Raw genomic sequence first — 23,332 nt, 5'->3', positions numbered from 1 at the left:
CGATGGGACAGGTTCAGTGTACTCTGTCGAACGTGCAGTCGGACTGAATGAGGCATCCTTGGGTGACCAAATAAGGCCCCGTCTATGACGCGGGCGCTTAAACGGCTGTTCAATTGGGTTTGGGCTTTGACTCCTCGAAATGCTTCGTTTCCGTGTGACGCCTTGCACATAATCTGCCATCTTGCTCATGTGAACAGACGTGTGCATAGCGACAGGTTCCCGCGCTGCGAGCACATTCCCCGATGTTCCATTTTCGACATGGCTCACGGCGACTGAAGGCGGATTTTTCCCGTGGAGGTGCACTGGACTTGGTTTGCTTCTCGTCGTCGTGGTGCCTACCGTCTGACTGGAAATGGGACTCATAGATGTCAATGAAGGAAGCGAGGTCTGAGAGTTCGACTCTGCGCGAGTTTGCAGCTTTATTTCTGATAGCCTTGTCATACCTGATAATCCTCTCATGTGACCGTTCGAGTGTTCGGTCGAATCTGGTAGTAATATATTCTCCGTAGGAAGCGAGCTCATCCTCTCGATGAGGGAAAGCGAACTTGATAGCTCTGGCGGTCCTATTCCAGGCTGCGGACCATTGCATTGCAGTGGTGATCTTCTTCGTAACTGTCTCCGATGTTCCGGCATATTTGATTTCAATGTCACCGATTGTCTCGGTGCATTTGTCAATGGTGCGTGACGAGGAGATAATGGAATGCACGGCGTCGAGATTGACGCACTTGCCTGCGACGATTTCAGCCCATCCAGCTTCATGGAATTCCGGGCTGCATCGGTGATACATAAGTTGTCGTCGAACTTCTTTGGGGTCTTGCGACCAATTGAGAAGGATCTCGTTAGTTTTTGTGAGGTTTGCAGAGAGCTGTCCTCCTGCGCTTGATTGCTCGGCACGAACGAGACAGGTGAGGTTAAGTTTACCTCGTTTCCGAGCTGGTTCACCTCGCTCGAAACTGACTTCCCTCTCATGCTCAATCTCTCTAGGAGAGTTGGTTCCCCTATCTTCAGATCGTCGTCTGACGTCCGGTTCATATTCACGGGGAACTCTGGTGTCATCCTGCTGTTTGGTCCAGTCTTCGAGCATGGCGAAATATGGATTCGCGATAAAAGACTCGGCCTCGTCTGTAGCTTCTTGGGTGGAGGCAGTGATAGTCTTTGTGATAGTGATAATTGCCTCGGACTTTGAGATGAGGTCATGCTTGTAGTCCTCGACGATACTAAGGCATTTCTCCGCCAGGTCTTGTTGGGAAAAAGACGATCTACCAGCCTCGGTTTGAGTCGAAGACCCTGTGATTCCGGGTCCTGTAAGTGACGTTCCGGTGGGGACATTGCTGGTCATGGAGGTACGACGGAAGTGAAGTGTATGCACGTAGATTCAATATTAAATAAATTAATGGCGCAGTGAATGCGCAAGCAGTGAGTGCTCAATGCTGGATGATGGTGAAGATCAAGGACCTGAGTCGCAGGTTTCAGCCCCTCATCAGCATTTAGGAGGCTCAGTCATGAGCATACGTCGTTCGATGACGTGGATAAGCGCAAACGTGAAACTCGGCTTGAGCCGAGCGTGATCGTTGATTCAACTTGTTTAAACAAGTTAAAACTCGATTAAAATAAGGAGGTTTCGAGGAAAGCTCCTTGGTTTAAGGTGATGGATCTCCTTAGAATTATTTATTCTAAGGAGGTTTTAAGTGTGAATTAAGGTAAATAAGGACAAATAAGAAGCATATAAGGGATAAAAAGGAACTCGATGATTTCCTGATGTACTTCGCTGGCAGCTTCGGGAGTGTCTTTCGATCGTATTCAAGCTATGGGACGTTGGTCAAGCGACTCTTTTCGAGTTTATATACGAAAAAATCCGGCTCTCATGCACGCACTCGTCTTCAACGGCCGCTCCATACATGATCCAGCGGCTCCCTTCCATCCCATTTAATACTAAGCATTTCTATATCTTCATTCTTACTTATTGTACTTATTATTCTGTATCAACGCCCTCCCCTTCCCTCCCTTTATAGCTGGTGTTATAGCACTGGGCTGTCCCGTAGTCTCGTACAGTACTCTGTCTCGCGTTGGTTTGTTTCCCGAATCGATTGAGGACCCCGTTACCCTCGTAGTGGGGTCCTCGTATTGCTGGCTAAATCCTCACTCGTCTGCGTTCACACGAGACTCGAGCGAGGACAATTAGATAGAACGAACGACCGATCATGACCGTAAAATCCCTCCTCTGGAGAGTCGGGGAAGAACGGGTGGCTCATGCACATGACTTACATGTTTACATAAAATTTTAAATAGCTCTAAGCTTACACGTGCACCTGATGTGCAAAGTTCAATGTTCAGTCCATCCGAGTCGTGCATCATGATTCATAATGAGGACGAAACAAAATTGCCCAACAAAGGCTTCGTCAGAATAGTACAACAAGGCATACATAGTTCATAAGTTTTCGAAATGGCGTCGCCGTTAAAAACTACACAACTAACATAAATTTAAACAGACAATCTCGCCGTGCTTGAATGATGAACGAAAGTGAAGTTGATCAGGAGAAAACGAGAAAAAAAGAATGTAGGAAGTGACACTCAGCATCCATCCTCCTCCGCGACGCTCATCCCCCGAAACCCACTCTTCCATCCCGCAGCGCCTCCACCACCGCCATCGATGCTCGGCCGTGGCTTGAAACTCTCCTTGCGAATGCGGCCCGTCGTCTTTTTAGCTGCTGACTCCCTGGAATGACTGGACGCCACCGAACCAGAATTGTACGATCGTGTGCTTGAAAGATGGTGCGAGCTCACGCTTGAACCAAGATGTGTTACGCTCGTTTGTGATCTTGATCGTGGCATCGTCGAAGGATTGCGCCCCCACCCAAGCGCGGCATACCCCTGCGAGTTCTTCGACTGGGAAGACATAGGGGGCGCGTTTTGAGTGGTTGGACGGGGGAGAGCTGAGTTACTGGGTGTCCGGCCCCTTGTGGGAGATCCTGGACGTACTGCGGGATGATGCGTGCCATCGACGAGTTTCTGTCGTTTATTGGTTCCATGGGTATATGAAGACATCGAGGATCCTGACCGAACGGCGGGCGTCACCACACCGTGATGAGATGCATTGGATTTGCCAGGGACATAGCCTCCTTTGGGAGCGACATTCGTCCCACTAGCGGCAGGCTTCAGGCTTTGCGAAGCCACCCTGTTAAGCGCCTGTGCGGAGTATTGAGAAGTAGGCGCTCTCTTGCGGTTCTCCTGTTCGTTCGCCGACGCATTCTCCATCAACAGCTGAAGCATGCTTTCGCCATGCACGAGGAAAGCTCGTCCATGCGTCTGCTCCCATGTAGGTAGAGATGATAGTAGTTGTTGTTCAAGCTGTTCGGAAGAAATCAGACCGGAGGTTCAGAGTATGAACAGGAATTGACAAACCTTGGGCTTCTCTTTCCCAACCCTCTTTCGCATCTTCTCTTCCCGAAGCAATCTGCCGGGATCTCGTCCTCCACCCCTTCCTAGAAGGCGCGTCTGATCACTTGCTACGCGCTCGAGCTCCTTCTCTTCCTCACAAATCTCCATGTACTTCTTGATCGACGTCAGCATTGGCATCTTGAGACGCACTTCTGCTTTCAGACGGGCGATCTCATGCTCGTGCTGGCTCAGCAAATCCTCCGTATGTTCATCTATGACATCTACTCAGTCAAAACTCCACGAAGAGGGTGTCAGCCACAAACTCACCATCAGAAAACGCCGCAAAATCATTCCGCTCATCATCTCCTACCATGAGCTCTTCCCATAAGCTCTCAATTTCTGTACGAGCATTGGCAATAAACTCGCCCATTCTCTCGCGCTTCAAATCAATCATGCGTTCCAGTTCTTCTTCATACGCTTGGACTACAGGAGGCGTCGTTCCGCGATTCGCCTCGACAAAACCATCCATAGCCTCCTCGCCTACACCCATACGTCGCCAAAGCGCCTCTAGCTGGTCATACATAGCTTGGATATGCACTTCGCGCCGCCTCTTGAGTTCGTTAAGTTCAGCGTGAAGTCTTTCAGCCCATGATAAAATCCCCTTCGTTGGTTCGATACCGCAGGAATTTAGAATTGGTCCAGGTGACGAGTCCTGTGGCGACGAGTCGAGTAGTTCGATGAAGCGTCCGAGGGACCTGAGGTATTCATGTTCGTTTGGGAACTCGGGGACCTCTGGAAGGGCTGTGGAGGGCTGTGGGGAAGAGGACGACGGACAAAGCATGTGGTTATTGGATTTCCCGAGAGATGAAGGAGTAGGAGTTAATGGTCCGATGGTTGAGGACGCGAATGGATCTGCACTCGAGTTGAGACGGGTGCTTCCGGCTGATGAAGATCGTGGTAGAGAGTATCTTGGTACAGCCAGTGTTGAAGATGAGGTGGCAACCGATGGTGTGACAGTGGATGGGGGAGGATCGATTCCTAGTTCTGAGTAAAGCCAGTCGATCTGGGTGAAGACTTCACCCAGTTGGTTTAGTCGCTTCAACTGTAAACCTGTGGTTAGCGGTATAGATCTAGACGAGACGAGACTGGCTCACCACTTCGCCTTTTCCTCTCACAAGCTCCTTCTCGAGTTTGGAAAAACGTTCAGGCATAACATCACGTAGTGCTGTAGGGTTGTCTAGTTCCTCAGTAGCAACAAGTGCTGGAGTTAAGATATCTGGTGGAAAGAAATGGGAGCCCAAAGTACGCGCGAGGGCATTCAGGCGATTGGTCAATGTTGTGAGCTGCTCGAGCTTCGTATGATAGATCTAAGGAACCATCGTCTCGGTAGATCGCGCGTAGAAAATATCCGACTCACCTGTCTTAGTTTCTCCTGGTACACAGTAGCGCTTTCATGTCTCCTCGGCAGGACCTTCTCGGCTTTCAGATCGCTGAGCGATCCAGCAACTTTGGCATGTGTGCCCAGCGCTCTCGAATAACGAGCGCAACCAGACTCCACTCCTTCACATTTTCCTATCCAATCATCCACTTGTTTCCTCCGCACTTCTATCTGAGACTCGACGGCTTTGGTCAGGGTATGCTGTAATGTTTGAAGTTCGTCTTCCAGAGCGGTTTGCGGTAAGCCGAGTTGAAGATGGAGTGTCGGCAAAAGTTGAGTTTGGGCATTCAGGTGCGTGTGTAGTGTTGATAGTAGCGTGCTCAACGTTAAAGATGACGAGGAGGACATGTTTGGTGCGATGAGAGATGTGGCATCCACCAACGTTAGCGCTGGCGAAGGTTGGCGACCATTTCAAACCAAACCGCGTGTCTTGGTCACGTGGCGGTGACTTCACGCGTCCACACTTGTGACAACGCGTCGCATTGATAGATCAGTGTAGGCTACGTAGTGGATTCAGTGAAATGTGAGCCTCGGAATGCAAAGCACCTTGTCCTAAGCGTCATGCCGCTGCTCACGCTTCCTACGCTTATGCATGTACAAGCTTGGAACAAATACTAAACTTTCAAGACAAAGAAGGGGCGTCACACCAACAACATATCTTGCCGAAAGCACAATGCGGATATAATGATATCTTTAATCCAAGTATCAGCTCTATTCTACGTGGATGCAGTAATGAACGAGTAAGTAGAGCGAGTACAATGTGTCCTGTCTAGTTGCCACTGATCTCCTTGGCAAGCTGCTCAGCCTTGGACTTCACATCCTCGATAGTACCGGCCTGTTCAGCAGATCAGCCAACATTACACCAAAATCATGCATGAATGCGTACCATGTAGAAAGCAGACTCGGGCAAACCATCATGTAAACCAGCGAGGATCTCCTTGAAAGAGCGGATGGTGTCCTTCAAAGGCACAAGCTTGCCTTCGTAACCCGTGAAAACCTGTGCGACCTGGAAGGGTTGCGACATGAAACGCTGAATCTTACGAGCACGCTCGACCTAGTCTCTGTCAGCATTCATCATCACTTCGGTCTGTGTTCACTAACCGTCAACTTGTCCTCTTCTGACAACTCGTCCATACCCAGAATGGCAATGATATCCTGGAGAGATTTGTAGTCCTGAAGGATCTTCTGGACAGCGGTGGCAACCTCGTAATGCTCTTGGCCAACAATACGGGGGTCAAGCATACGTGACTTGGAGTCAAGGGGGTCGACAGCGGGGTAGATACCAAGCTCGGCAATACCACGCGACAACACAGTAGTAGCGTCCAAGTGAGCGAAAGTGGTGGCAGGAGCAGGATCAGTCAAATCGTCAGCGGGCACGTAGACTGCTTGCACGGAAGTAATTGAACCCTTCTTAGTGGTGGTGATACGCTCTTGCCTATACTGAAGGTCAAACCAATACTACAGTGAGGACAATATGGTACATACATGCCACCCATGTCAGTAGAGAGTGTGGGTTGGTAACCGACGGCAGAGGGGATACGACCGAGCAGAGCGGACACCTCAGAACCAGCCTGGGTGAAACGGAAAATGTTGTCGATGAAGAGCAGCACATCCTGGCCTTCCTCGTCACGGAAGTACTCGGCGATAGTGAGGCCGGTAAGGGCCACACGGGCACGGGCACCAGGAGGCTCGTTCATCTGACCGAAGACAAGAGCGACCTTGGAATCACCCTCAAGGTTGATGACACCAGTCTCAATCATTTCATGGTACAAATCGTTACCCTCGCGAGTACGTTCGCCGACACCTATCGAATAAAGAAGATGAGGCCGTGACACAACCAAAAAAAAAAAAAAAAAACGAGTTGAACTAACCGCAAAAAATGGAGAAACCACCATGGGCTTTGGCAACATTGTTGATAAGTTCCTGAATCAACACCGTCTTCCCGACACCAGCACCACCGAAGAGACCAATTTTGCCACCACGGGCGTAGGGAGCAAGAAGGTCGACGACCTTGATACCGGTCTCCAAAACCTCGGCAGTGGTCGACTGGTCAACGAATGGAGGAGGGTCGGCGTGAATTGGCGAGAGCTTGACACCCTTTATAGGACCACGCTCGTCAATTGGCTCACCAATGACATTCATGATGCGGCCGAGAGTTGCGGTACCGACAGGAATTTGAATGGGAGCACCGGTATCGACTACCCTTTGGCCACGGACGAGACCTTCGGTACCGTCCATAGCAATGGTACGGACGGAGTTCTCGCCAAGATGTGATGCGACCTCGAGGACAAGACGGCCACCGTGGAAATCCAGAACCTCCAGTGCATTGAGAATGGGTGGAAGAGCATCGGTCTCGAACTGAACGTCAACGACGGCACCAATGACGGTTTTCACAGTCCCAGCAGCTCCCTTCGCTTCCGTTGCATATGTCCGCGCTATAACCCGAGTTCATCCGGTTCAAATAGAATGACGCGAAAAAAGCCAGAAAAACACAATAAGTGGCAGAAACAACAACCCCAGACTTGAAACTAACCGGGTTGCGCTGATACACGCGAAGGACGAACGGCCGCATTTTGTTTTTGGGAGGAGGAAGGAACGGCGACACGCGACAAAGAATAAGCAGCGGTGTTGATGAACCGGCTGGTGTTCTTTGCACTGTTGGCCGCTCTCCGTGAGATGCGGGTAACGCCGCGGGCAGTAAGCATTCTTCTGTTCAACGACGGCGAAGACGACGACGACGGATGTAAGGTTGCAAGAAATACTTACCCGACACACTTATTCGCAAACGTGCGAAATTCAACTTCCGTTCAAAGCTCCGCCATCGGGTGAACGGCACGAGCAACCTTTACCTGTGATACACTTTGTCTTCGAAAGAATCAAAATCAAGTCAGAACTATTTGTCGAGCTCACAGTCGTAGGGCTTTAGGTCGATGACATCCATATATTTGCACATGCAAGTCCAAGTTGCGGCCGAGCGTTGTCACTTGGCAAGGGTGTTGCGACAGGGCCTGGGTTCCGGGGGCGGCTGTTGTCAAATTAATGCTGATCATGCATGTCTTTTTTGACGAGATCCATCGAATGAATCACTGTCTATCCGCGTTCATCACGATGGTACGAGCTTAGCAGGTTCAAATCTATCACGATGATCATGATGCTGATAATGATCTGCATGAGCATTCTTGTTGTCCTAGCTCCATCCTATGCCGTATATTTGTTCGGCGATGTCGTCCTGTTCATGATGGTGCACCTATTGTGAGGCACCCGCCGTTCGAATCTGTTCGAAGGAATATCCCTTCTGGCACCACGATATTTTGAAGCATGCATCCCACTCAGAATTTCATTGATCTACATCGACTTCTGGCGGTGGTATCCATCATTATATGATACGTGGAATCGCCTTCGGGAGAACTTTCATCGTAAGTTTGCGCAGCCTTAATTTCTTGGTCTGAATCTCGAAATAAGCAGTGTCTTCGGTTGTGCACTCTCAATAATGCAGTGTATAATTGCTGGTGGCAAATGGAACTGTGTGGAAGCCAAGAGCGGTGCATGCTACGCGTGTAAGTATTGGACAGTTATTGAATTATCGGGGCTGCGTATTGATCAGGGGGAGCCTCGGAACATTATGCGGTGCGCTGCCCATCTCCTATGACCAAACTTGAAAGGAAATACTTATGCGCAGTGCTGGATTCGGGGCTGGACGACATCCTGTATCAACGTATACTGGGTGCTGGACCCTGATCGATGATTAGCGCTTCAGCTAGGAACAACAAGCTCCTTCAAGAGCGATCGTCGGTTGATCGGTAACTGAAAAAATGTGTTAGCGCCACTGGGTATACTCCAATTGTGCGAAATCCTACCTCTATACGGTGGCACGAATGTCTACATACCATCATCGCAAACGCAATAGCCATGCGCGTGTGCTGGAATTTAAACGCAAGTGGTCGATTAGATGGTAAGTCTCATAGTCACCCATTACGCTTGACCATTACGCTTGAAGCTATTGTGCTCTCCATCAGCTTGATCCTTGAGGGGTACTGCCATGACCACGTACGGTAAGTCGCGAGTACTTGCATCGTTGATCACGTCTGGATGATATTTAATTTACGGTGACTGACTGGTCCAAGTACACAAGCGTTTGTGAACTCGTAATTTGAATTGAAGTCTCACCGATTTATTTCAGTGTGCGAATTTTGACGATGTCTCATACAGTAAGCAGTGCTTAGGACGGACTCGATTTTGGCGTGGACGACGTTGAACACTCATTAAGGTTCGCACTTGATAAGCATAATCGCTTCAGAAGGTCGGCCTGATGGCGTATTCGTTGTTTTGAACCAGTATGCTTATCATTTCTGCTCTGCAGACCTGCTTATTTTTCGCACATTTGCCTTTTGGCACCAGAATAAGAAATTGCTGGTGTGGCTTCTCGTCCTCGCTGCGGTAAGTGTCAACTTGATGGTCCACCGATCAAACTTAAATTTGTATTTGGACAAGAGCCAAATGCTAAGAAGCAACGAGTCGCGTTTGCAAGAGGAACTCCAAGTTACGTCATCGCTGGGTTGTGGGGAATGGAAGAGAGGGTTTCGGGGACAGTTGGAGGACTAATGCTGATCCTGCTAATCTTTCTTATGACTTCAAATGAGTATGATGGTACGAGCGTGGCAGGTTCACATCTATAATTTATTTTTGTCGTTGACGCTGATTTGCGGCCTCATGATATCTGTATGTGTCCCCGTTGTAGCCGATCATTTGTTCGGCGATGCCATCTTGTTGGACCTGTGCATGATGGCGCATCGTGCCATGGGATCAACTCAGTTCCGAACTCGCAGTAAGTTCTAAACAACCTGGCGATGTCTATCCCTTCTGAGAGAACGAACTTTGTAGATATGTACCTCATGCATTGGTCTCCATAGACTTCCTGCGGAAACCCACGTTCATCCGGATGATCTACTTTGATACATTAGAAATATTAACAAGGAATGCAAGGTCCGCCGAGACTCGGAGATCGTCGGTGAACTAAAAAAATGTCGACGTCGCTCTCTGGTGCGAGATCCTACCTCGGTATACGTACCGTCGCGTGAATGTATGTTCCTTATCGCCACTGTTTTATCTAAATTCTGCTTGCGGCTAGTTACAACCGCGAGCGGAACAACGGTCCTAACGCTTGGCCATCTGTAGCTGGTGCGTCTATTGGTTCGATGTGACAACCCTCATTCTCGTGGTGTACGAAGACAATTCTAAATTCAGACCTGAAGTTGAAACTGTGCAACAATGTATACCCAACCATACACCTAGATTGCCGCACGGTGGGACCCAGTTCCTAAGATGGTACACGATGAAACTTCACGCGTCATGATTGACCGTATTTAAAGGCATACAGGCGAAAGTTAGCACACTAGAATACCCTCATCGTCTTCATCATGTCAGCTACAAGTGTGGGCTTTCAGACGACGCAGGTTAGTCTATCACCTTCCAGCCCGTAGTCCAAATATGCTCTAACATCCTGGACTTTTGTAGTATTTCACAGGTGTGTACTTCACCCTCTATCACTCGCATTGTCTAACTATGGAGAAGTTGGAGCAATGGCAGTGGCGGTGGGTCTCTGAACTAGAACGTCTTTGAATGCTCTTCCTATTTGTGCATGCAGATTTTCGACTACTGCTTGACGATTTCACAAGAGGTTTGTGACGATATTCGAGCCAGATGCGAGCTGAATTAGCTCGCAGATCCAGTTGATTTGGGGAAGGAGGTGGGACGCCACTAGAGTTACTTTCACCCTCGCTCGTTATGTCACCTTGGCCGGTGCTGCCATGACCACGTACGGTAAGTCGCGAGTCTTTGCATCGTGAATCGCTCCTTGATGGGATTCAAGCTGCGGTGGTTGACCGATCCAAGTATACAAGCGTTCGTGAACTTGTGATTTAGAGAGAAATCTGCTGACTGTTCCTTTCAGTGTGCTACTTTCAACAATGTCTCATACGGTAAGCAACACTAGGACGGACTCGAGTGTAGCGTGGTCATTGAACGATAACCAAGCTTCACATTTGATAAGCATCATCGCTGCAGAAGGTCAGCCTGATGGCACTTTCATCGTTTTGAACCAGCGCTTCATCTCCACTCTGCAGGCCTGCTTATTTTTCGCACATTTGCCTTTTGGCATCAGAATAAGAAATTGCTGGCGTGGCTCCTCGTCCTCGCTGCGGTAAGTGCCAACTTGATGATCCATTGCTCAAGAGTAAAATTGAATTGGACAGATTTGCATTGCAGGGTCTGTCGGGGTGACAAAAGTTGTGAACATCCTCCATCCCGCTCCTACAAGTACCCGCGCTTTATCATATCGAGAGAGCACCTTTACTGACCTATTTCAGTGAACACCACTGGCTGTGTGTTTGCAAGCGGAAAGAGCAGCGCTATACAGTACTGTTTTTTGATTCTTTATGAGCTGGGTAACCCAAGTTGATACTGTTCAATTCCCGAACTGTTGACCTGAGATGTCACAGTGCTCATGGTCCTTATGATACACAAGATATTAAACTTCTATGAAGGCGCTCGAAGTCGCATCATCACCACCCTTTATCGTGATGGGATGATATACATGACCTGCATCATAAGTGAGTCCTCTTGTTTGTGAAACTACACGAGTCTAAGAAGTCATTCAGTGGCATCCATCATGAACATTTTTGTCGCCCTGGTCGTTCCTGTGAGTTTTTATGTATCTGGATCCACCGAACTTACTAAAATGCTCGACCTGCAGGTCGCGTACACTGACATTATGGATGCGTCAGTCATCTCTTCATCTTACAGGTTTTTCCCGCTGACTTCTATAAGACCACAACTCGTGATACACGGAGTGCTGGCCTCCCGTATCTTATTCCATCTGCGTCAAAGCCGTCGGTCTGAATCTCCGAACATTTTCCCCCTCGCGGACATGTATCGCACACCTGATGCAGGTGAAACGACAACTGGTAGTTATACTACTTTCGTCAGCGTGCACAAAGATATTAGTGCCGGAGATTCGTGCTGAGACTACTAGTATTCAGTCAGCGTAAATATGAAAGACACTTATATGGTCAATCCGTAACTGGTCTGCCCACCGGACTCTTTTGAATTGCGGTGTCCTTTGATTCATTCTTGTTTTCTTTCCTTCTTACATTTGAACAGTACATAATTATGAGCGTAGATGGCCAAATTTGTTATCAATACTACATGTCATCATTCTAACACGCAATCAGGCCACACGAATCCCACACTCGGTGCTACGTCGTCCCACTGGTGGCAGCCATATATTCTGATTGGCTTGGAACCAAATGGCAAGAGGCCATCGGGTCGCGTTCAATGGTCCTGAGACACGCTGTCATCGCTAGTGCGGCGCCGCGGTAGACCCTCGGGGAAGGAACTCAGTTGGGGGCCAGTGAGTGTTGCGGTCGAGGACGACTCGGAGGGTCTCGGACTTTCCCTATAGAGGGCCCGACATGGCCGGTATTAGCGAGGCTGCTCGGGTACTCGCCCGGGTTACGGTATGGCGCAGAACAACTCTTTTTCTGATTCTTTTAACGGCTGTTTCATGATTCATCCACGTCTGGACTGACGCTCCTCAGACTTGTGACTCGGATTTCCTTCTAATCCACATGCCTCCTCAACGTCAAATATTGGGCTTCACTGCCATCCCGAGCTTTGGTATATTGGCCCACAACGGCTAGTCGTAAACTTGTATCCTCCAGACGACGTCTTATGCCACCCTGCATGCACAGACTTGTGTGTCCGTATCCCTGCTTTTAGTTGATCTCCTACACTGCCAGTGATGTTACAACTTGAGGGACCGTAGTATATCGTAGGGTAGTACCCACGTCTATCCACATTGACGGGGAACACAGCCAAGATGATGGTCCTCGGCAATCGCTGACACTATATGCAGTGTTGACGTCATTGATACCCCAATCCTGCGGCTCTTGTGCGAAATTTTACCTTTACTGCGGTGAGAATTTGTTTGACTTATCATCACCATTGTAGCTGAATTTCTGTTTGTACGTGATCTTGGATGGAAAAACCACAACAACCGTGTGTGGATTTATCACTTGGTGGTTGCATAGGTCCGGTGGACAACTCCCTTAACTTGATACGACGCCCCAAACCACAAAACCAACTGCTCATGAAGATGGTCCCCAATCGCTGCAACTCACGAGGGAAACAGTCCTTGAGTCTTCCAGGTACATAGTATAGTATCTGCAAATCATTTTGATGCCAAAGCTGTGCAACTGATCGTGAGATTCGTCACCGCTGGGTTGTCGAATGATGGGACTGTTGTATCCAATAAGTCCTAGATGGGACATACATGATGCCACTAAGTACCACTGGCTGTCTACATTAAAAGGTACGCAGGCAAAAGTTAGGAGCACCTCGCATCCACCATCGTCACAATGTCAGCGATAAACACAGGCCTGCAAACCGCCCAGGTTAATCCATTGTTTTCCAGCCCAGCAGCCCAAAAGCTGACGTTTTAATATCTTGGACATTTACAGTATTTCACAGGTACGCACGCCGCCACCATTGCGAGCATCCTCTTGTCTGACGATGAAGAAGTTGGAGCGATGGCAGTAGCGGTGGGTCTCTGAACTAGAACGTCTTTGAATGCCCTTCCTATTTGTGCATGCAGATTTTCGACTACTGCTTGACGATTACACAGGAGGTTTGCGATGACATTTGTCCCCGATGCGCGCTAAATTAGTTCTCAGGTCCAGTTGATCTGGGGAAGGAAGTGGAACGTCATGAGAGTTACTTTTACCCTCGCTCGTTATGTCACCTTTATCGGTGCTGCCATGACTACTTTCGGTAAGCCGCGAGCTCTTGTATCGTGAATCCGTCTTTGATGAGATTTAGCTGCGGTGGCTGACCGGTCTAAGTATACAAGTGTTCGTGAACATCGCAACTTGGAGTGATAAACATTAATGACTGCCTTTTCAGTGCAGTACTTTCAACAGTGTCTCGAGCGGTAAGTAATTCTAGAAATATGTTCAAATTTAGCCTCGATGTTGAGTGTTCATCAAGCTTCGCATATGATAAGTATCATCGCTGCAGAAGGTCGGCCTGATGTTGTTTTGAATATGCATATTTATCAACTCTACTCCGCAGGTCTTCTTATTTTTCGCACGTTTGCCTTTTGGCAGCAGAGTAAGAAAGTCCTCGTATGGCTTCTCCTTCTTGCCGCGGTAGGTGGCTATTCGGTGATTCGTCGACCACGCCCAAACTTGGATTTGTATAGATTTGCATTGCAGGGTCGGTCGGGGTTACAAAAGCTGTGAACAGCCTCAATCATCCTGCCCCTGGAGGTATCTGTGCTTTATGTCGAAAGGGTCCCTTTATTAATACATTGCAGCGAACACGACGGGCTGCGTGTTTGAAAGCGGAAACACCAGTGCGATACAATACGGGTTTTTAATTCTTTTTGAGCTGGGTAACCCGATTTTTTGGATGCTCAAGCTGTTAATCTGAAATGCCGCAGTGCTCATAATACTTAACGTATACAAGAGATTCCACTTCTACCAGGATTCACGCAGCCGCCTCGTTGCGATCCTGTACCGCGATGGGTTGGTATACATGACTTGTATCATAAGTAAGTTGTTTTGTTTATGAATGGGTTTGATATGGATATAATGAGAATCGTTCAGTTGCGTCTGTTGCAAACATTTTTATCGATGTTTTCGCTCCTGTGAGTATGTAGGCATGTGGATATTGAAATTTACTAATGCATATGCTTTAGGCGGCTTACACGAACATTATGGACGGGTCAGTAAAATCCATCTTTCAGGTTTCCTCCTCTTGACTTCTCTCAGACCACAACTCGTTATACACGGTGTGTTGGCCTCCCGTATCCTATTCAATCTGCGTGAAAGCCGCGAATCTGAGTCCGCCATAATCGGACGAATTATTCCTCTCGCGCACATTCATCACACGCCTAGTCCGAGTACAACAAGTGGCGAATCCACTCTCATCAATATTCAGCACAACGATCACAGGGCCAAAGATCCATGCTAGTATAGTGTTACATACTCCGACTAAAGCTACAACAAGCAATCGAATACATGCGAATCACCAAGTTTCAAGTGTCCTTCGAGCACATTCCTGAGACAACACAAATCAAGATCATTTCAGTGGATAATAGTGCGGGGGGACTCACTCTAAGTCTGGAGAGATTGTGAACAATTGCTACATTCACAATTGTGCGTAACTTTCTCCTGAATTCAGGTTTGCTGAGGACTAGCTGGTACGGTCCGGAACAATGACAATATCGCGATACGTTGTCCGAGCGAACTTGCTTGCACTTGCCGCAGCGCATGTCCTGTTGCGTGAACGCTCTTTCGAGCGATCCAACAAGTCTGACCAGCTCCATCTCAATCGCAATACGGTCGTACTCTCCTCCACAACCTCCGCAGATCCAGCGTGGTCTAGCGCCATCAAGACCATACGGCATGAGTTCTGGATCGCGGCAGAAGTCAAAGTCACGAAGTGTATCGCAATGCCGGCAAGGGACATTAGACAATTTGAGCGGCTCGCATGGATTGCGAAAAATGGCTTCATTAGCAAACTCGCGCACACCAGCAAGGTCGAGGAGGTTACGCTTGAGCAAACCGATCTCAACCTGATAATCAGAGGCGAGGCCAAGCACGGTACAGATAAATTTGACGAATTCAAGGAGCGCATTTGTCATGTTGAGATGCGAACCAGGGAGGACAGGGAACTGGAATTGAGCGCTCAGGACTTCGTCCACGGAGGCATCTCTTTGCTTGGTTTGGATAGCACCAACCAACCGAAGCAACTTGCGTGTGAGTTTCCTGGCGATAAACTCCCGCGTTGCATCAACCTCGTTGATTTTGTTCGGGTCAGGCTGAGTGGCCTCGGGAGCCATATTCTGAAGCACTCGGAAGGGTGCTCTTGAACCTTCGTTATGCTTCTGCCGAATCTTGAAAAGCTCGATGATGAAGAATTGGATGACGGCACCGAAATCGTCTTGGATAGCGGGTGGTAGGAAAGTCTGGATATTCCATCGAGTCTCGATGGTGAGCTCTTCTGGAGGGTCAACAGCCAGCGGGTCTTCGCATACAATGCCTCCCATGTTCGCAGAGTCCATGAAGAGAAGAAAGTCGTAAAAACGCTCGGTTTTGAGGTACATATGTTCAAAGAGTTCGTGTGATGTCACTGCTGTGGTTATGTAGGTGGCATATGCGTGGGCAGTGCCTGGAGGCTTCGATGTCGCTAGCAAAATCCGGCTGAAGTCCGCATGGATGACGTGAGATCCGAGTCGCTTGAATTCAGCCAGCATCTGGATGAATGTTTTCCTCATGAGCCCATGAACGAAGCGATAAATATTTGGGTCATGAAGGTGGGAAGCACTTGTGCTGATCCAGCGCCAGAAGTGATCAATTGCTAGCGTGGCCGGGCTTTCGAAATTGCCCTGGACTTTGTCAAGCAACCATGTCTTGACCATCGACTTGAGGATGCCGAAGGTGAGAGTCGAGATGTTTGATTCTCCAAGGGTAAGGTCACGCTGAGCCTCGCCTCCGGAGAACTCGTCCAGTGTTCGAGATACGGAATCAAATGCTGTTGCTCCGCCACTCCCTTCAAGCTCATTAACAGCGACAGAGTGGAGGATGGAGTTCACTGCCAAATTGCGAACAGTGACTTCCAGACAGACATTGGAATAGCATCCAGGCGATGCGAACTCTGTTTGCTGTACATCCTCGGTTGGTCTGTTATCATGCTCTATGCCACCAAGATCTGGCCGTTCCGACGGCGACCACCAAAGGACAATGTCTTGCTGAATCAGTCGCCGGGCGAAGCTAATGTCCGACAACAGCAGTGGCTGATCGCCGTCGATGTGACCAATAGGGATATCATAATAATCCGCTAGGGCAATTGAGCGATCCAGCCAGGTTCCTAGTGATAGGTACCGCTGAACCATCTTTTGGGCGACGTCAGGTTGCCAGGGGAAAACATTGAGCGTATGCGCTGCTTTTGTTTTTGACATTGAAAGAACAGGGAATTTTGAAAGCTTTGGAACCCATGCATCAAAGTAAATTTGATCCTTGATAGATGAAATCACGATGGTGTAAGACATATTTTCCAGAAGTCCGAGTTCTCTGGAAATGGATTTGAGGGCTGTCGTGTCCTTGTTGTGGTATGTAGTATTGAAATCGCATGAGGTGGGATAGTCGAGCGAACTATTGCCGTCCTTGGATTGTCGCTTCGCCGAAAGGTCTTTGTACAACTCTTGGAGACGAGGGATTTGTTGTCGACGGGGAGCGGGATCAACAAGGTGAAGTTTGACGGCGCCATTGGGCATGAACATCGCAAATACGTGGACATGCGAAGTACTAGAACATGCATGATACAGGAAGATGTACTTCCCCGAGCGGCCGCCATCCAGGTATATTCTGCGAGAAAGGGAGGGAGTGGCTCGGTCGAGTTGAGACAAATCGACACCACTGCTTTGAGCACGGTTCAGAGTCATGCCCAGTTCGTCCACAGTACATGTCTTGCCTAGTTTGAGGAGGGCACGCATCTCTAGTGGAACCTAAACGGCTGTGAGTATACTATTTGCTCACAAAGCGAACGAAATGTACCTGCCGCTCAAAGACGCCATCAACATTCGGATCATTCGTAAGGTCCATAAAATGCTCTTGAATTTCCTGATAAGCGTCCTCCTTGACAGAAATCCGATAGAGATTTGAGCAGGGAAGGTCACGAGGAAGGTGACGGACAACTTTCTCGAAGGCATAGTATTCTGGTTGAAATAGGCCGTCGCGAGGCGGAGTCTTCAGGTGCAAGAAAAACTCGCGAGGAATGCGCAGAGGCACAGACACCAGTTGAGCATCGACGGATACCCATAGTGTGAATCGCCCGGGAATCTTACTGGGACGGATTTGTACGATGTCCCATCGCTGTGTTGTGCGAACCCGGGCACCTTTGAACATGGAAGGCACGATAGCGTCACCAGTGTTTCCCCAGCGAGCATTTCGCTGTTTCTTCCAACGCGGCCTGATGGCCCTGATCCACGCGGAGTAGCTGATCGTAGGGTCAGGAAGTGGAGCTTCATCGTCTGGTACTTCTTCGTCAGGCTCAGGCGTCCGTTTGCGGGACTTCCGATTGACAATAGCGATGCGAGGGCGTTCCAAGGTCTTGTCTTGTCCGAAATCCTCCATGTCCAATTCTGCGTCAGTTATTTGAGTCTGCGCCTGAGACTGGGACTGCGAGTCAGCAGTAGCACGCGTAAAAAAGTCGGTGACTTTGTTCTGTTTGAACTTGTCCACAGCGCCTGCAACACGGCGGTGCAGCCAATCAGGGTGGCGGATACGAGGAACAGGGTTAGAGACTTTCTGCATCGCGGCGGGGATGGTGATAAGCTTCTGGATGACTGAACCCAAACGCTCTATGTAGTAATCCCAGTCGAGGATGGATCTGAGATCGAAGTTGCAGAGGCTGTGGTCTTTGAGCCATTTACGCAGGTAAGTGCGCTTGACACTCTCTTCTGCTGAGAATATAGCAACAGGGACGGCACGCTCTGTGACTGGCGCTCCATTGGGCTTCGCGGAAATGATAAACTTGCAGGCAAGACCTTTGTCCTTGACCATCTGGTCACCAAGGAACTCAGCAAGTCGCTTAGCGGTGCTGATAGAGGTTGATTTCTGTCCTCCGTACTCCGCCAGCGTCTTGGACATGCTACGGTTCTCGGCAATGAGTTCAACGAGCTCCTCGTCAGTCAGCGTGTCAGCCTTGCTAAAGAGGATATCGAGCCACTGATCCGCAACCTGCGCAACTGCGCCATAGCATTCCTCCGTCGTTGTTCCCAGAAGGAATTTCTCGAAGATCTGTGACTGGAAGATCTTGATCAACTGGAGCTCTCCCCGGCGCTTCACCTCAAACCCCTTCAGCTCTGCAAGCGACCCGTCGTCATTGAAGACGGCATACCGCTTCTTCAACAGCTTATCTTCCTCCTTCGACGATGGGAGAATCATGGCTTTGTATGGCCCATCTAGTTCGAAGAAAATGGAGTTCTCGCTGTGCACGATGTACTCCCCGGTGGAAGTGTCCAGGTCGTGGTACTGGTGGTTGGTAAACCGGGCGTACACAAGGTGGTTAAGCATCGTACACGGATATGAGAACCCGATGGCTTTCCCATTGTTGAGTTTGAACTTGAAGTTCTCCGGGAAGACACCAGGAAGCATGCACCAGATTCCATCCGTATCAAGCTCCAGCGGGCGACCAATCTGCTCGACGAGCGCGCGCGCCATCTGGATGATCGTTGCGCCTGTGAGACAAGTAATTCCCGCCATCTCCATCGAGTGCCACCGCGCACCCTTGCGCATCACGTACCCGTAGAACGAGTTAAGGATACATTTGTGCGCAAGCTGTAGGGAGTCATAAAGCACAATCATCTTCTTCGCCTCATCGACCTCTGCGATCGAGCGTCCCTCACTGACCACGGTGTCCAAATTCTTCTTCCAGGTCTTGTGAAGTCCCTTGTACTCATAGCGACGGTCACGGAAACGTCGCACCGTGTCGACATAGAAGGGGTTCTCCCGCTGACACACGATCGACTCTCTTGTCTCCACCTTCGTATCCTTGATCTTCTTGTACACCTTCCGCGAGTAGTCACCCAAGCGCTTATGCAGCAACGCAGTCTGCTCCGCATCTGTCAAGTCTGGGAACCGCCTCTGCGGGCCCCCAGGCCTCTTCGGGGGAAACGTCTCCTGATTTAGTGCGTGCCTAATCATGTTGTACTCGTCCCTCCTTGCAGGAAAGAACTCTCCCCTCCATGCCCACTCGAGCCGCCGATCGCATGTCTTTCCGGGACGATTGAAATCGCACACCGCGCACACAGACTCATCCACCATCGAATCTGGCTGCAAGCGATTCGAAAGCATGATGTTCGGGTACATCGCCGCAACATCCAAGTGGTAAATCAGCGGCTTGTCCGTGCGCTTTGGGGTATCGCGTAATGCCTCGAGCGCCGACTGTATCTGTGACTTGACCTCGTCATAGTTGGTCACATCTTCCAGTGAGGATTTAGACTCCTCGGTGATGCAAAAGGTGAGTGCGGCATCAAGGTCGTCGATAAGCTGTTAGATGTAAGTCTGGGGTGTGTTGCACTGCGACAGGAAGCTTACCTGTTGCACGGCTGCGGGCACGATCTTGAAGTCCGTGAGGATGTCACTGCGGAATACGCCGGCTTCAAGTGCCTCGACGTGCCCTCCAACATAGGTCTCTGATGCAAGTAGATGGCCCTCGAACATGTTCAGATGCGCGTCCTCGTGGCGGTTCGGCATGATGATGTGGCCGCGGTACGCCTCGACCTGGTTCATGTGCGAAGTCAGCTACAACCGAACGACACGAAGGAATCAGACATACCATTAGCAGTGTCTCACAAAGTGTGCCACTTCCTTTCCGCAGCACTTCGTCCGGACAGAGCGGAATGATGTTGCATAGTGAGAAAATGAAGGGGTGCACGTATTTCATGTATAAGTAGTACGTCGCTACCGCATCGGAGACAGAATACTGCGCAAGGACCTGTGGCTGCTCCATCGCATAGCTGCAAGGAACACGTTAAAATGTCGTGATTGAAACTGGGACAACAGAACAGGGTCACAAAGTTGAGCAAAACCGAACAGAATATTCAAAGAAAGCGATATAGCACATACACAGCGTAAAAATAACATCATAAAGGGAGAAATAGACTCACGGTGTCATCAACTCTGGATCAAGTTCAATTGGATTGTACCCAAGCTTGGCTGTCGTGACTGCCTTCAAGCCCTGGCTTCCCTGTGGTAAATACGAGTCGCGCTTTACCCACCTGAAGCAGTCCATGTGTACGCATCCGCGGGACTTGAACTCGTCCTCGTTATCCTGAGCGAAACCTGTCAGCAAAAACATGTCCAACCCGTTTGCCTTCGAGCGTGCACACAGGAATGGAAAATCGAAGAAGTCGCCGTTGAATGTTGCCATCACCGTAGGTTTCACATCCTGGATGTGATTGAAAAACCGCATGAGTGTTGCTGCCTACAGAAGATATGAGTTCAAGTTAAAGACAGAAACGACGGCGTCACCTCGTCCTTCTCGTTGAAAATTATGAACGGCCCCTCATACCCCTCCTTTGGCGTATATTCAAAGTCATCAATGTCCTCGCTTACAATCTCCCGGTTCGTTACTAAGAACCCTTGACCATCCACCATGTATGAAATCATCATCACCTGGTCCACTGCCGCATCTGGGAACTTCAGCGGCGCTTTCGTGGTCTCGATATCGAATGCCATCACTACAGGATCCGCGCGTTTGACCCTCTCTGTCAACTGCACAAACGAAGGCTGTCCAGCTGTAAACGTAATCCCATACCACAGTCCCACTCGCATCTCGTTGTCGATGGCCACTCGCAAGTAGTAAGGCACGTCGAATTCGCGGATATCCACGATGCACGACGGTGCATCTCGATCCCTGTAGTTTGTCGCATTGCTTCTACCGATCTCCGCCCATTCGCCTTCAAGTTCTACATTCGTGCTCGCTGCCGCTACAACTTCGGCATACGCGTCGATTGCGTCTCGTTTTGCGCCGTTTGCGAGTGCGAGAGGGGCTATGTCCCGTCGTACGGCCAGAAGGTCGCTCACGTTTCGAAAGCACAGTTGCATGTACAGACGGTGATGACCCATGAGGTGGTTCGGCAGCTTCAAGTCCTCTTTCTTCTCCCGCACGATCCGTACAATCAAGCCTTCGAACCGCTTCTGTAACCACTCTTCAACAGAAGACTCTGACCCAGTCTGTGGGATGTAATTAATATCATAGACATTCATTGCCCAAGAAAGCTGCGGAGACTCACCTTGCATGCTATGTAGAAGTAGGGTTCATACAGCATTGTACACTTGAACATTCCTCCGTCATCCTGAATGAAGTAAAAATCGACGGCCGCCTTTCCGCCCGGGTAGTCCGCATCCTTTATTAGAGTCTGAAGGAGGTTCGTGAATGAATGAACTGAGTCCCAAAAAGCCAAACACGGGACTCACGGGATGCATGTTAATCAACCAGCCCTCTCTCCTTGCACCTTCTTGCACTCTCCCAAATCCCAGCTTCTCGTCAATCTCGTCGCTCTCTCGAACCCGTTCGAATCGTTCTTCTAGTTGTGTTCCATCATCTTCCCGTTGCGGGGCTGGACCATCACCTGGTGCATTCGACCCGCCGCGACCGCGACCCCGTCCACGACCACGAAAGTGTGTGCTTCCGCGAGTACCACCTCTGTACCCGCGACCTCTACCACTGGATGTAAGCCCAAAGGCGCCTCGACCTCCTCGTGCCATCGAGTTTGTGGATTAACAATGGCGAAGACGAGACTTCTTCTCATTCAAGTTGATGTGACAACGCGATGTGACTTGCGCGATCTGTCATCACGTGACGTGATAATGTCACAGAAGACTCTCATGATTCAAATTTCGTGAACCACTGGTTAATATCGAACATCACATCACGGAGATCGAGTTTTTTCATCGCTGGACACTGATAACATCATACAGGAGTAAACCGCATTGATAGTGAATTATCGAAGAAGGAGCAATTTTTTTGGCGGCGGCCCTTCTTTGTCATATTTGATCGCGGCCGGATTGTTGAATGGCAAAAGGACTTGCATCGCGTCCTCGCGCTTCTGAATGTACGTCTCTGTAAATTCATATGAGCTTCTGCTGTGGTTGATGTGGAGATCCTCGTTTTCAGTGATGAGTATGTGGTGTTGATCGACGAGATGCATCAGAAAAGTTCTCTCGCCAAACGTTACCTTGAAAAAGAAACGATTTTTGTACGAGATTGCAGCACTGAAAATATACTGTCGCTGATACTGAAAGCTTAACTTCCAGTATCCTATCAGTTTCCCCGCACGTCCATCTGGAGCAACTGGGCATCTTCAGATTAACCTAATCTTTCAGGCTACTGATTCCCCACCACTTTTTACTTCTGATCTGAGAGTACAATTGAGTTGTGTCGCTACATCGACTCATCCTCCATGTACAAATCATGATTCGTCCCTCGTCTGAGCGACACCGAGACGCGCACGGGGATCACAAAATGCGACTTGGAAGGTCAAATACCGAATCCCATCTTCAACGGGTACCTCGCAGGCTGCAGCTGATACTGAGGCCGGGTGTTCGCATTGTGACTCTAGCACACGCATATACACGCATATACACGCGGAGTCCCACGCACAAGGTCGCGTGTGCATAGTGTATTTGCCATCCAATTTCGTTTGATAAAAAAGGAGTAGTTCTTGTACTGTCTATAGTGCTCGGAACTTCAACTTCAATCCACATGTAATACTGACCTGGACGGAGATACGGACAGACCTATGGAATACAGAAGATAGTCGTTCCTTGCCGTCACCTTCCATACAAGCTTCTATGGGTCTAGAACTAAAACCCACGACGGAACAATGTTCGAACCGCGATGTTGCCCCTGTCGAAGCTTCCCCTCGGACTCGAATGAAAATGTAATTGC

General features: G+C 49.4%; 5 protein-coding genes across 5 annotated transcripts; 2 read left to right on the top strand and 3 right to left on the bottom strand.

Moving 5' to 3' along the window:
* Positions 1–2,343: 2,343 nt before the first annotated feature.
* On the bottom strand, positions 2,344–5,241 carry DEU56DRAFT_775726 (microtubule associated protein-domain-containing protein). Its single transcript, XM_041351665.1, has 5 exons — positions 4,796–5,241; positions 4,533–4,745; positions 3,706–4,480; positions 3,403–3,650; positions 2,344–3,348 (listed from the first exon to the last, which is right to left on the bottom strand). Exons 1-5 carry the CDS (start codon positions 5,162–5,164, stop codon positions 2,572–2,574), a joined length of 2,382 nt encoding a protein of 793 aa, XP_041213372.1. The 5' UTR covers positions 5,165–5,241; the 3' UTR covers positions 2,344–2,571.
* A 176-nt stretch (positions 5,242–5,417) lies between these two features.
* Positions 5,418–7,660, bottom strand: DEU56DRAFT_775721 (ATP2, beta subunit of the F1 sector of mitochondrial F1F0 ATP synthase). Its single transcript, XM_041351664.1, has 6 exons — positions 7,350–7,660; positions 6,688–7,251; positions 6,302–6,620; positions 5,918–6,251; positions 5,703–5,870; positions 5,418–5,651 (listed from the first exon to the last, which is right to left on the bottom strand). Exons 1-6 carry the CDS (start codon positions 7,519–7,521, stop codon positions 5,586–5,588), a joined length of 1,623 nt encoding a protein of 540 aa, XP_041213371.1. The 5' UTR covers positions 7,522–7,660; the 3' UTR covers positions 5,418–5,585.
* A 2,573-nt stretch (positions 7,661–10,233) lies between these two features.
* Positions 10,234–12,061, top strand: DEU56DRAFT_957736 (uncharacterized protein; the record flags this gene model as incomplete). Its single annotated transcript, XM_041359270.1, has 15 exons — positions 10,234–10,269; positions 10,331–10,340; positions 10,388–10,407; positions 10,461–10,493; positions 10,540–10,636; positions 10,686–10,717; positions 10,767–10,794; positions 10,850–10,882; positions 10,939–11,015; positions 11,068–11,131; positions 11,182–11,259; positions 11,314–11,424; positions 11,473–11,513; positions 11,568–11,593; positions 11,642–12,061. The coding sequence occupies 15 exons, from the start codon at positions 10,234–10,236 to the stop codon at positions 11,835–11,837; spliced, it is 882 nt and encodes a 293-aa protein (XP_041213370.1). The 3' UTR covers positions 11,838–12,061.
* A 1,118-nt stretch (positions 12,062–13,179) lies between these two features.
* Positions 13,180–14,932, top strand: DEU56DRAFT_513087 (uncharacterized protein). Its single transcript, XM_041346588.1, has 15 exons — positions 13,180–13,266; positions 13,333–13,342; positions 13,394–13,413; positions 13,467–13,499; positions 13,546–13,642; positions 13,691–13,722; positions 13,775–13,802; positions 13,859–13,891; positions 13,943–14,019; positions 14,073–14,139; positions 14,187–14,264; positions 14,313–14,423; positions 14,479–14,519; positions 14,571–14,596; positions 14,644–14,932. Exons 1-15 carry the CDS (start codon positions 13,231–13,233, stop codon positions 14,843–14,845), a joined length of 891 nt encoding a protein of 296 aa, XP_041213369.1. The 5' UTR covers positions 13,180–13,230; the 3' UTR covers positions 14,846–14,932.
* DEU56DRAFT_513074 (uncharacterized protein) lies at positions 14,873–22,500 on the bottom strand. Its single transcript, XM_041346587.1, has 9 exons — positions 21,859–22,500; positions 21,675–21,800; positions 20,911–21,615; positions 20,547–20,863; positions 20,216–20,396; positions 19,975–20,160; positions 17,431–19,926; positions 14,988–17,381; positions 14,873–14,932 (listed from the first exon to the last, which is right to left on the bottom strand). The coding sequence occupies exons 1-9, from the start codon at positions 22,147–22,149 to the stop codon at positions 14,900–14,902; spliced, it is 6,729 nt and encodes a 2,242-aa protein (XP_041213368.1). The 5' UTR covers positions 22,150–22,500; the 3' UTR covers positions 14,873–14,899.
* Positions 22,501–23,332: the final 832 nt, after the last annotated feature.

This window comes from Suillus clintonianus (genome assembly GCF_016758775.1).
Source record: "Suillus clintonianus strain FC179 chromosome Unknown DEU56scaffold_7, whole genome shotgun sequence".
Lineage (NCBI taxonomy): Eukaryota > Fungi > Basidiomycota > Agaricomycetes > Boletales > Suillaceae > Suillus > Suillus clintonianus.
This window is presented reverse-complemented; position numbering and strand designations above follow the sequence as displayed.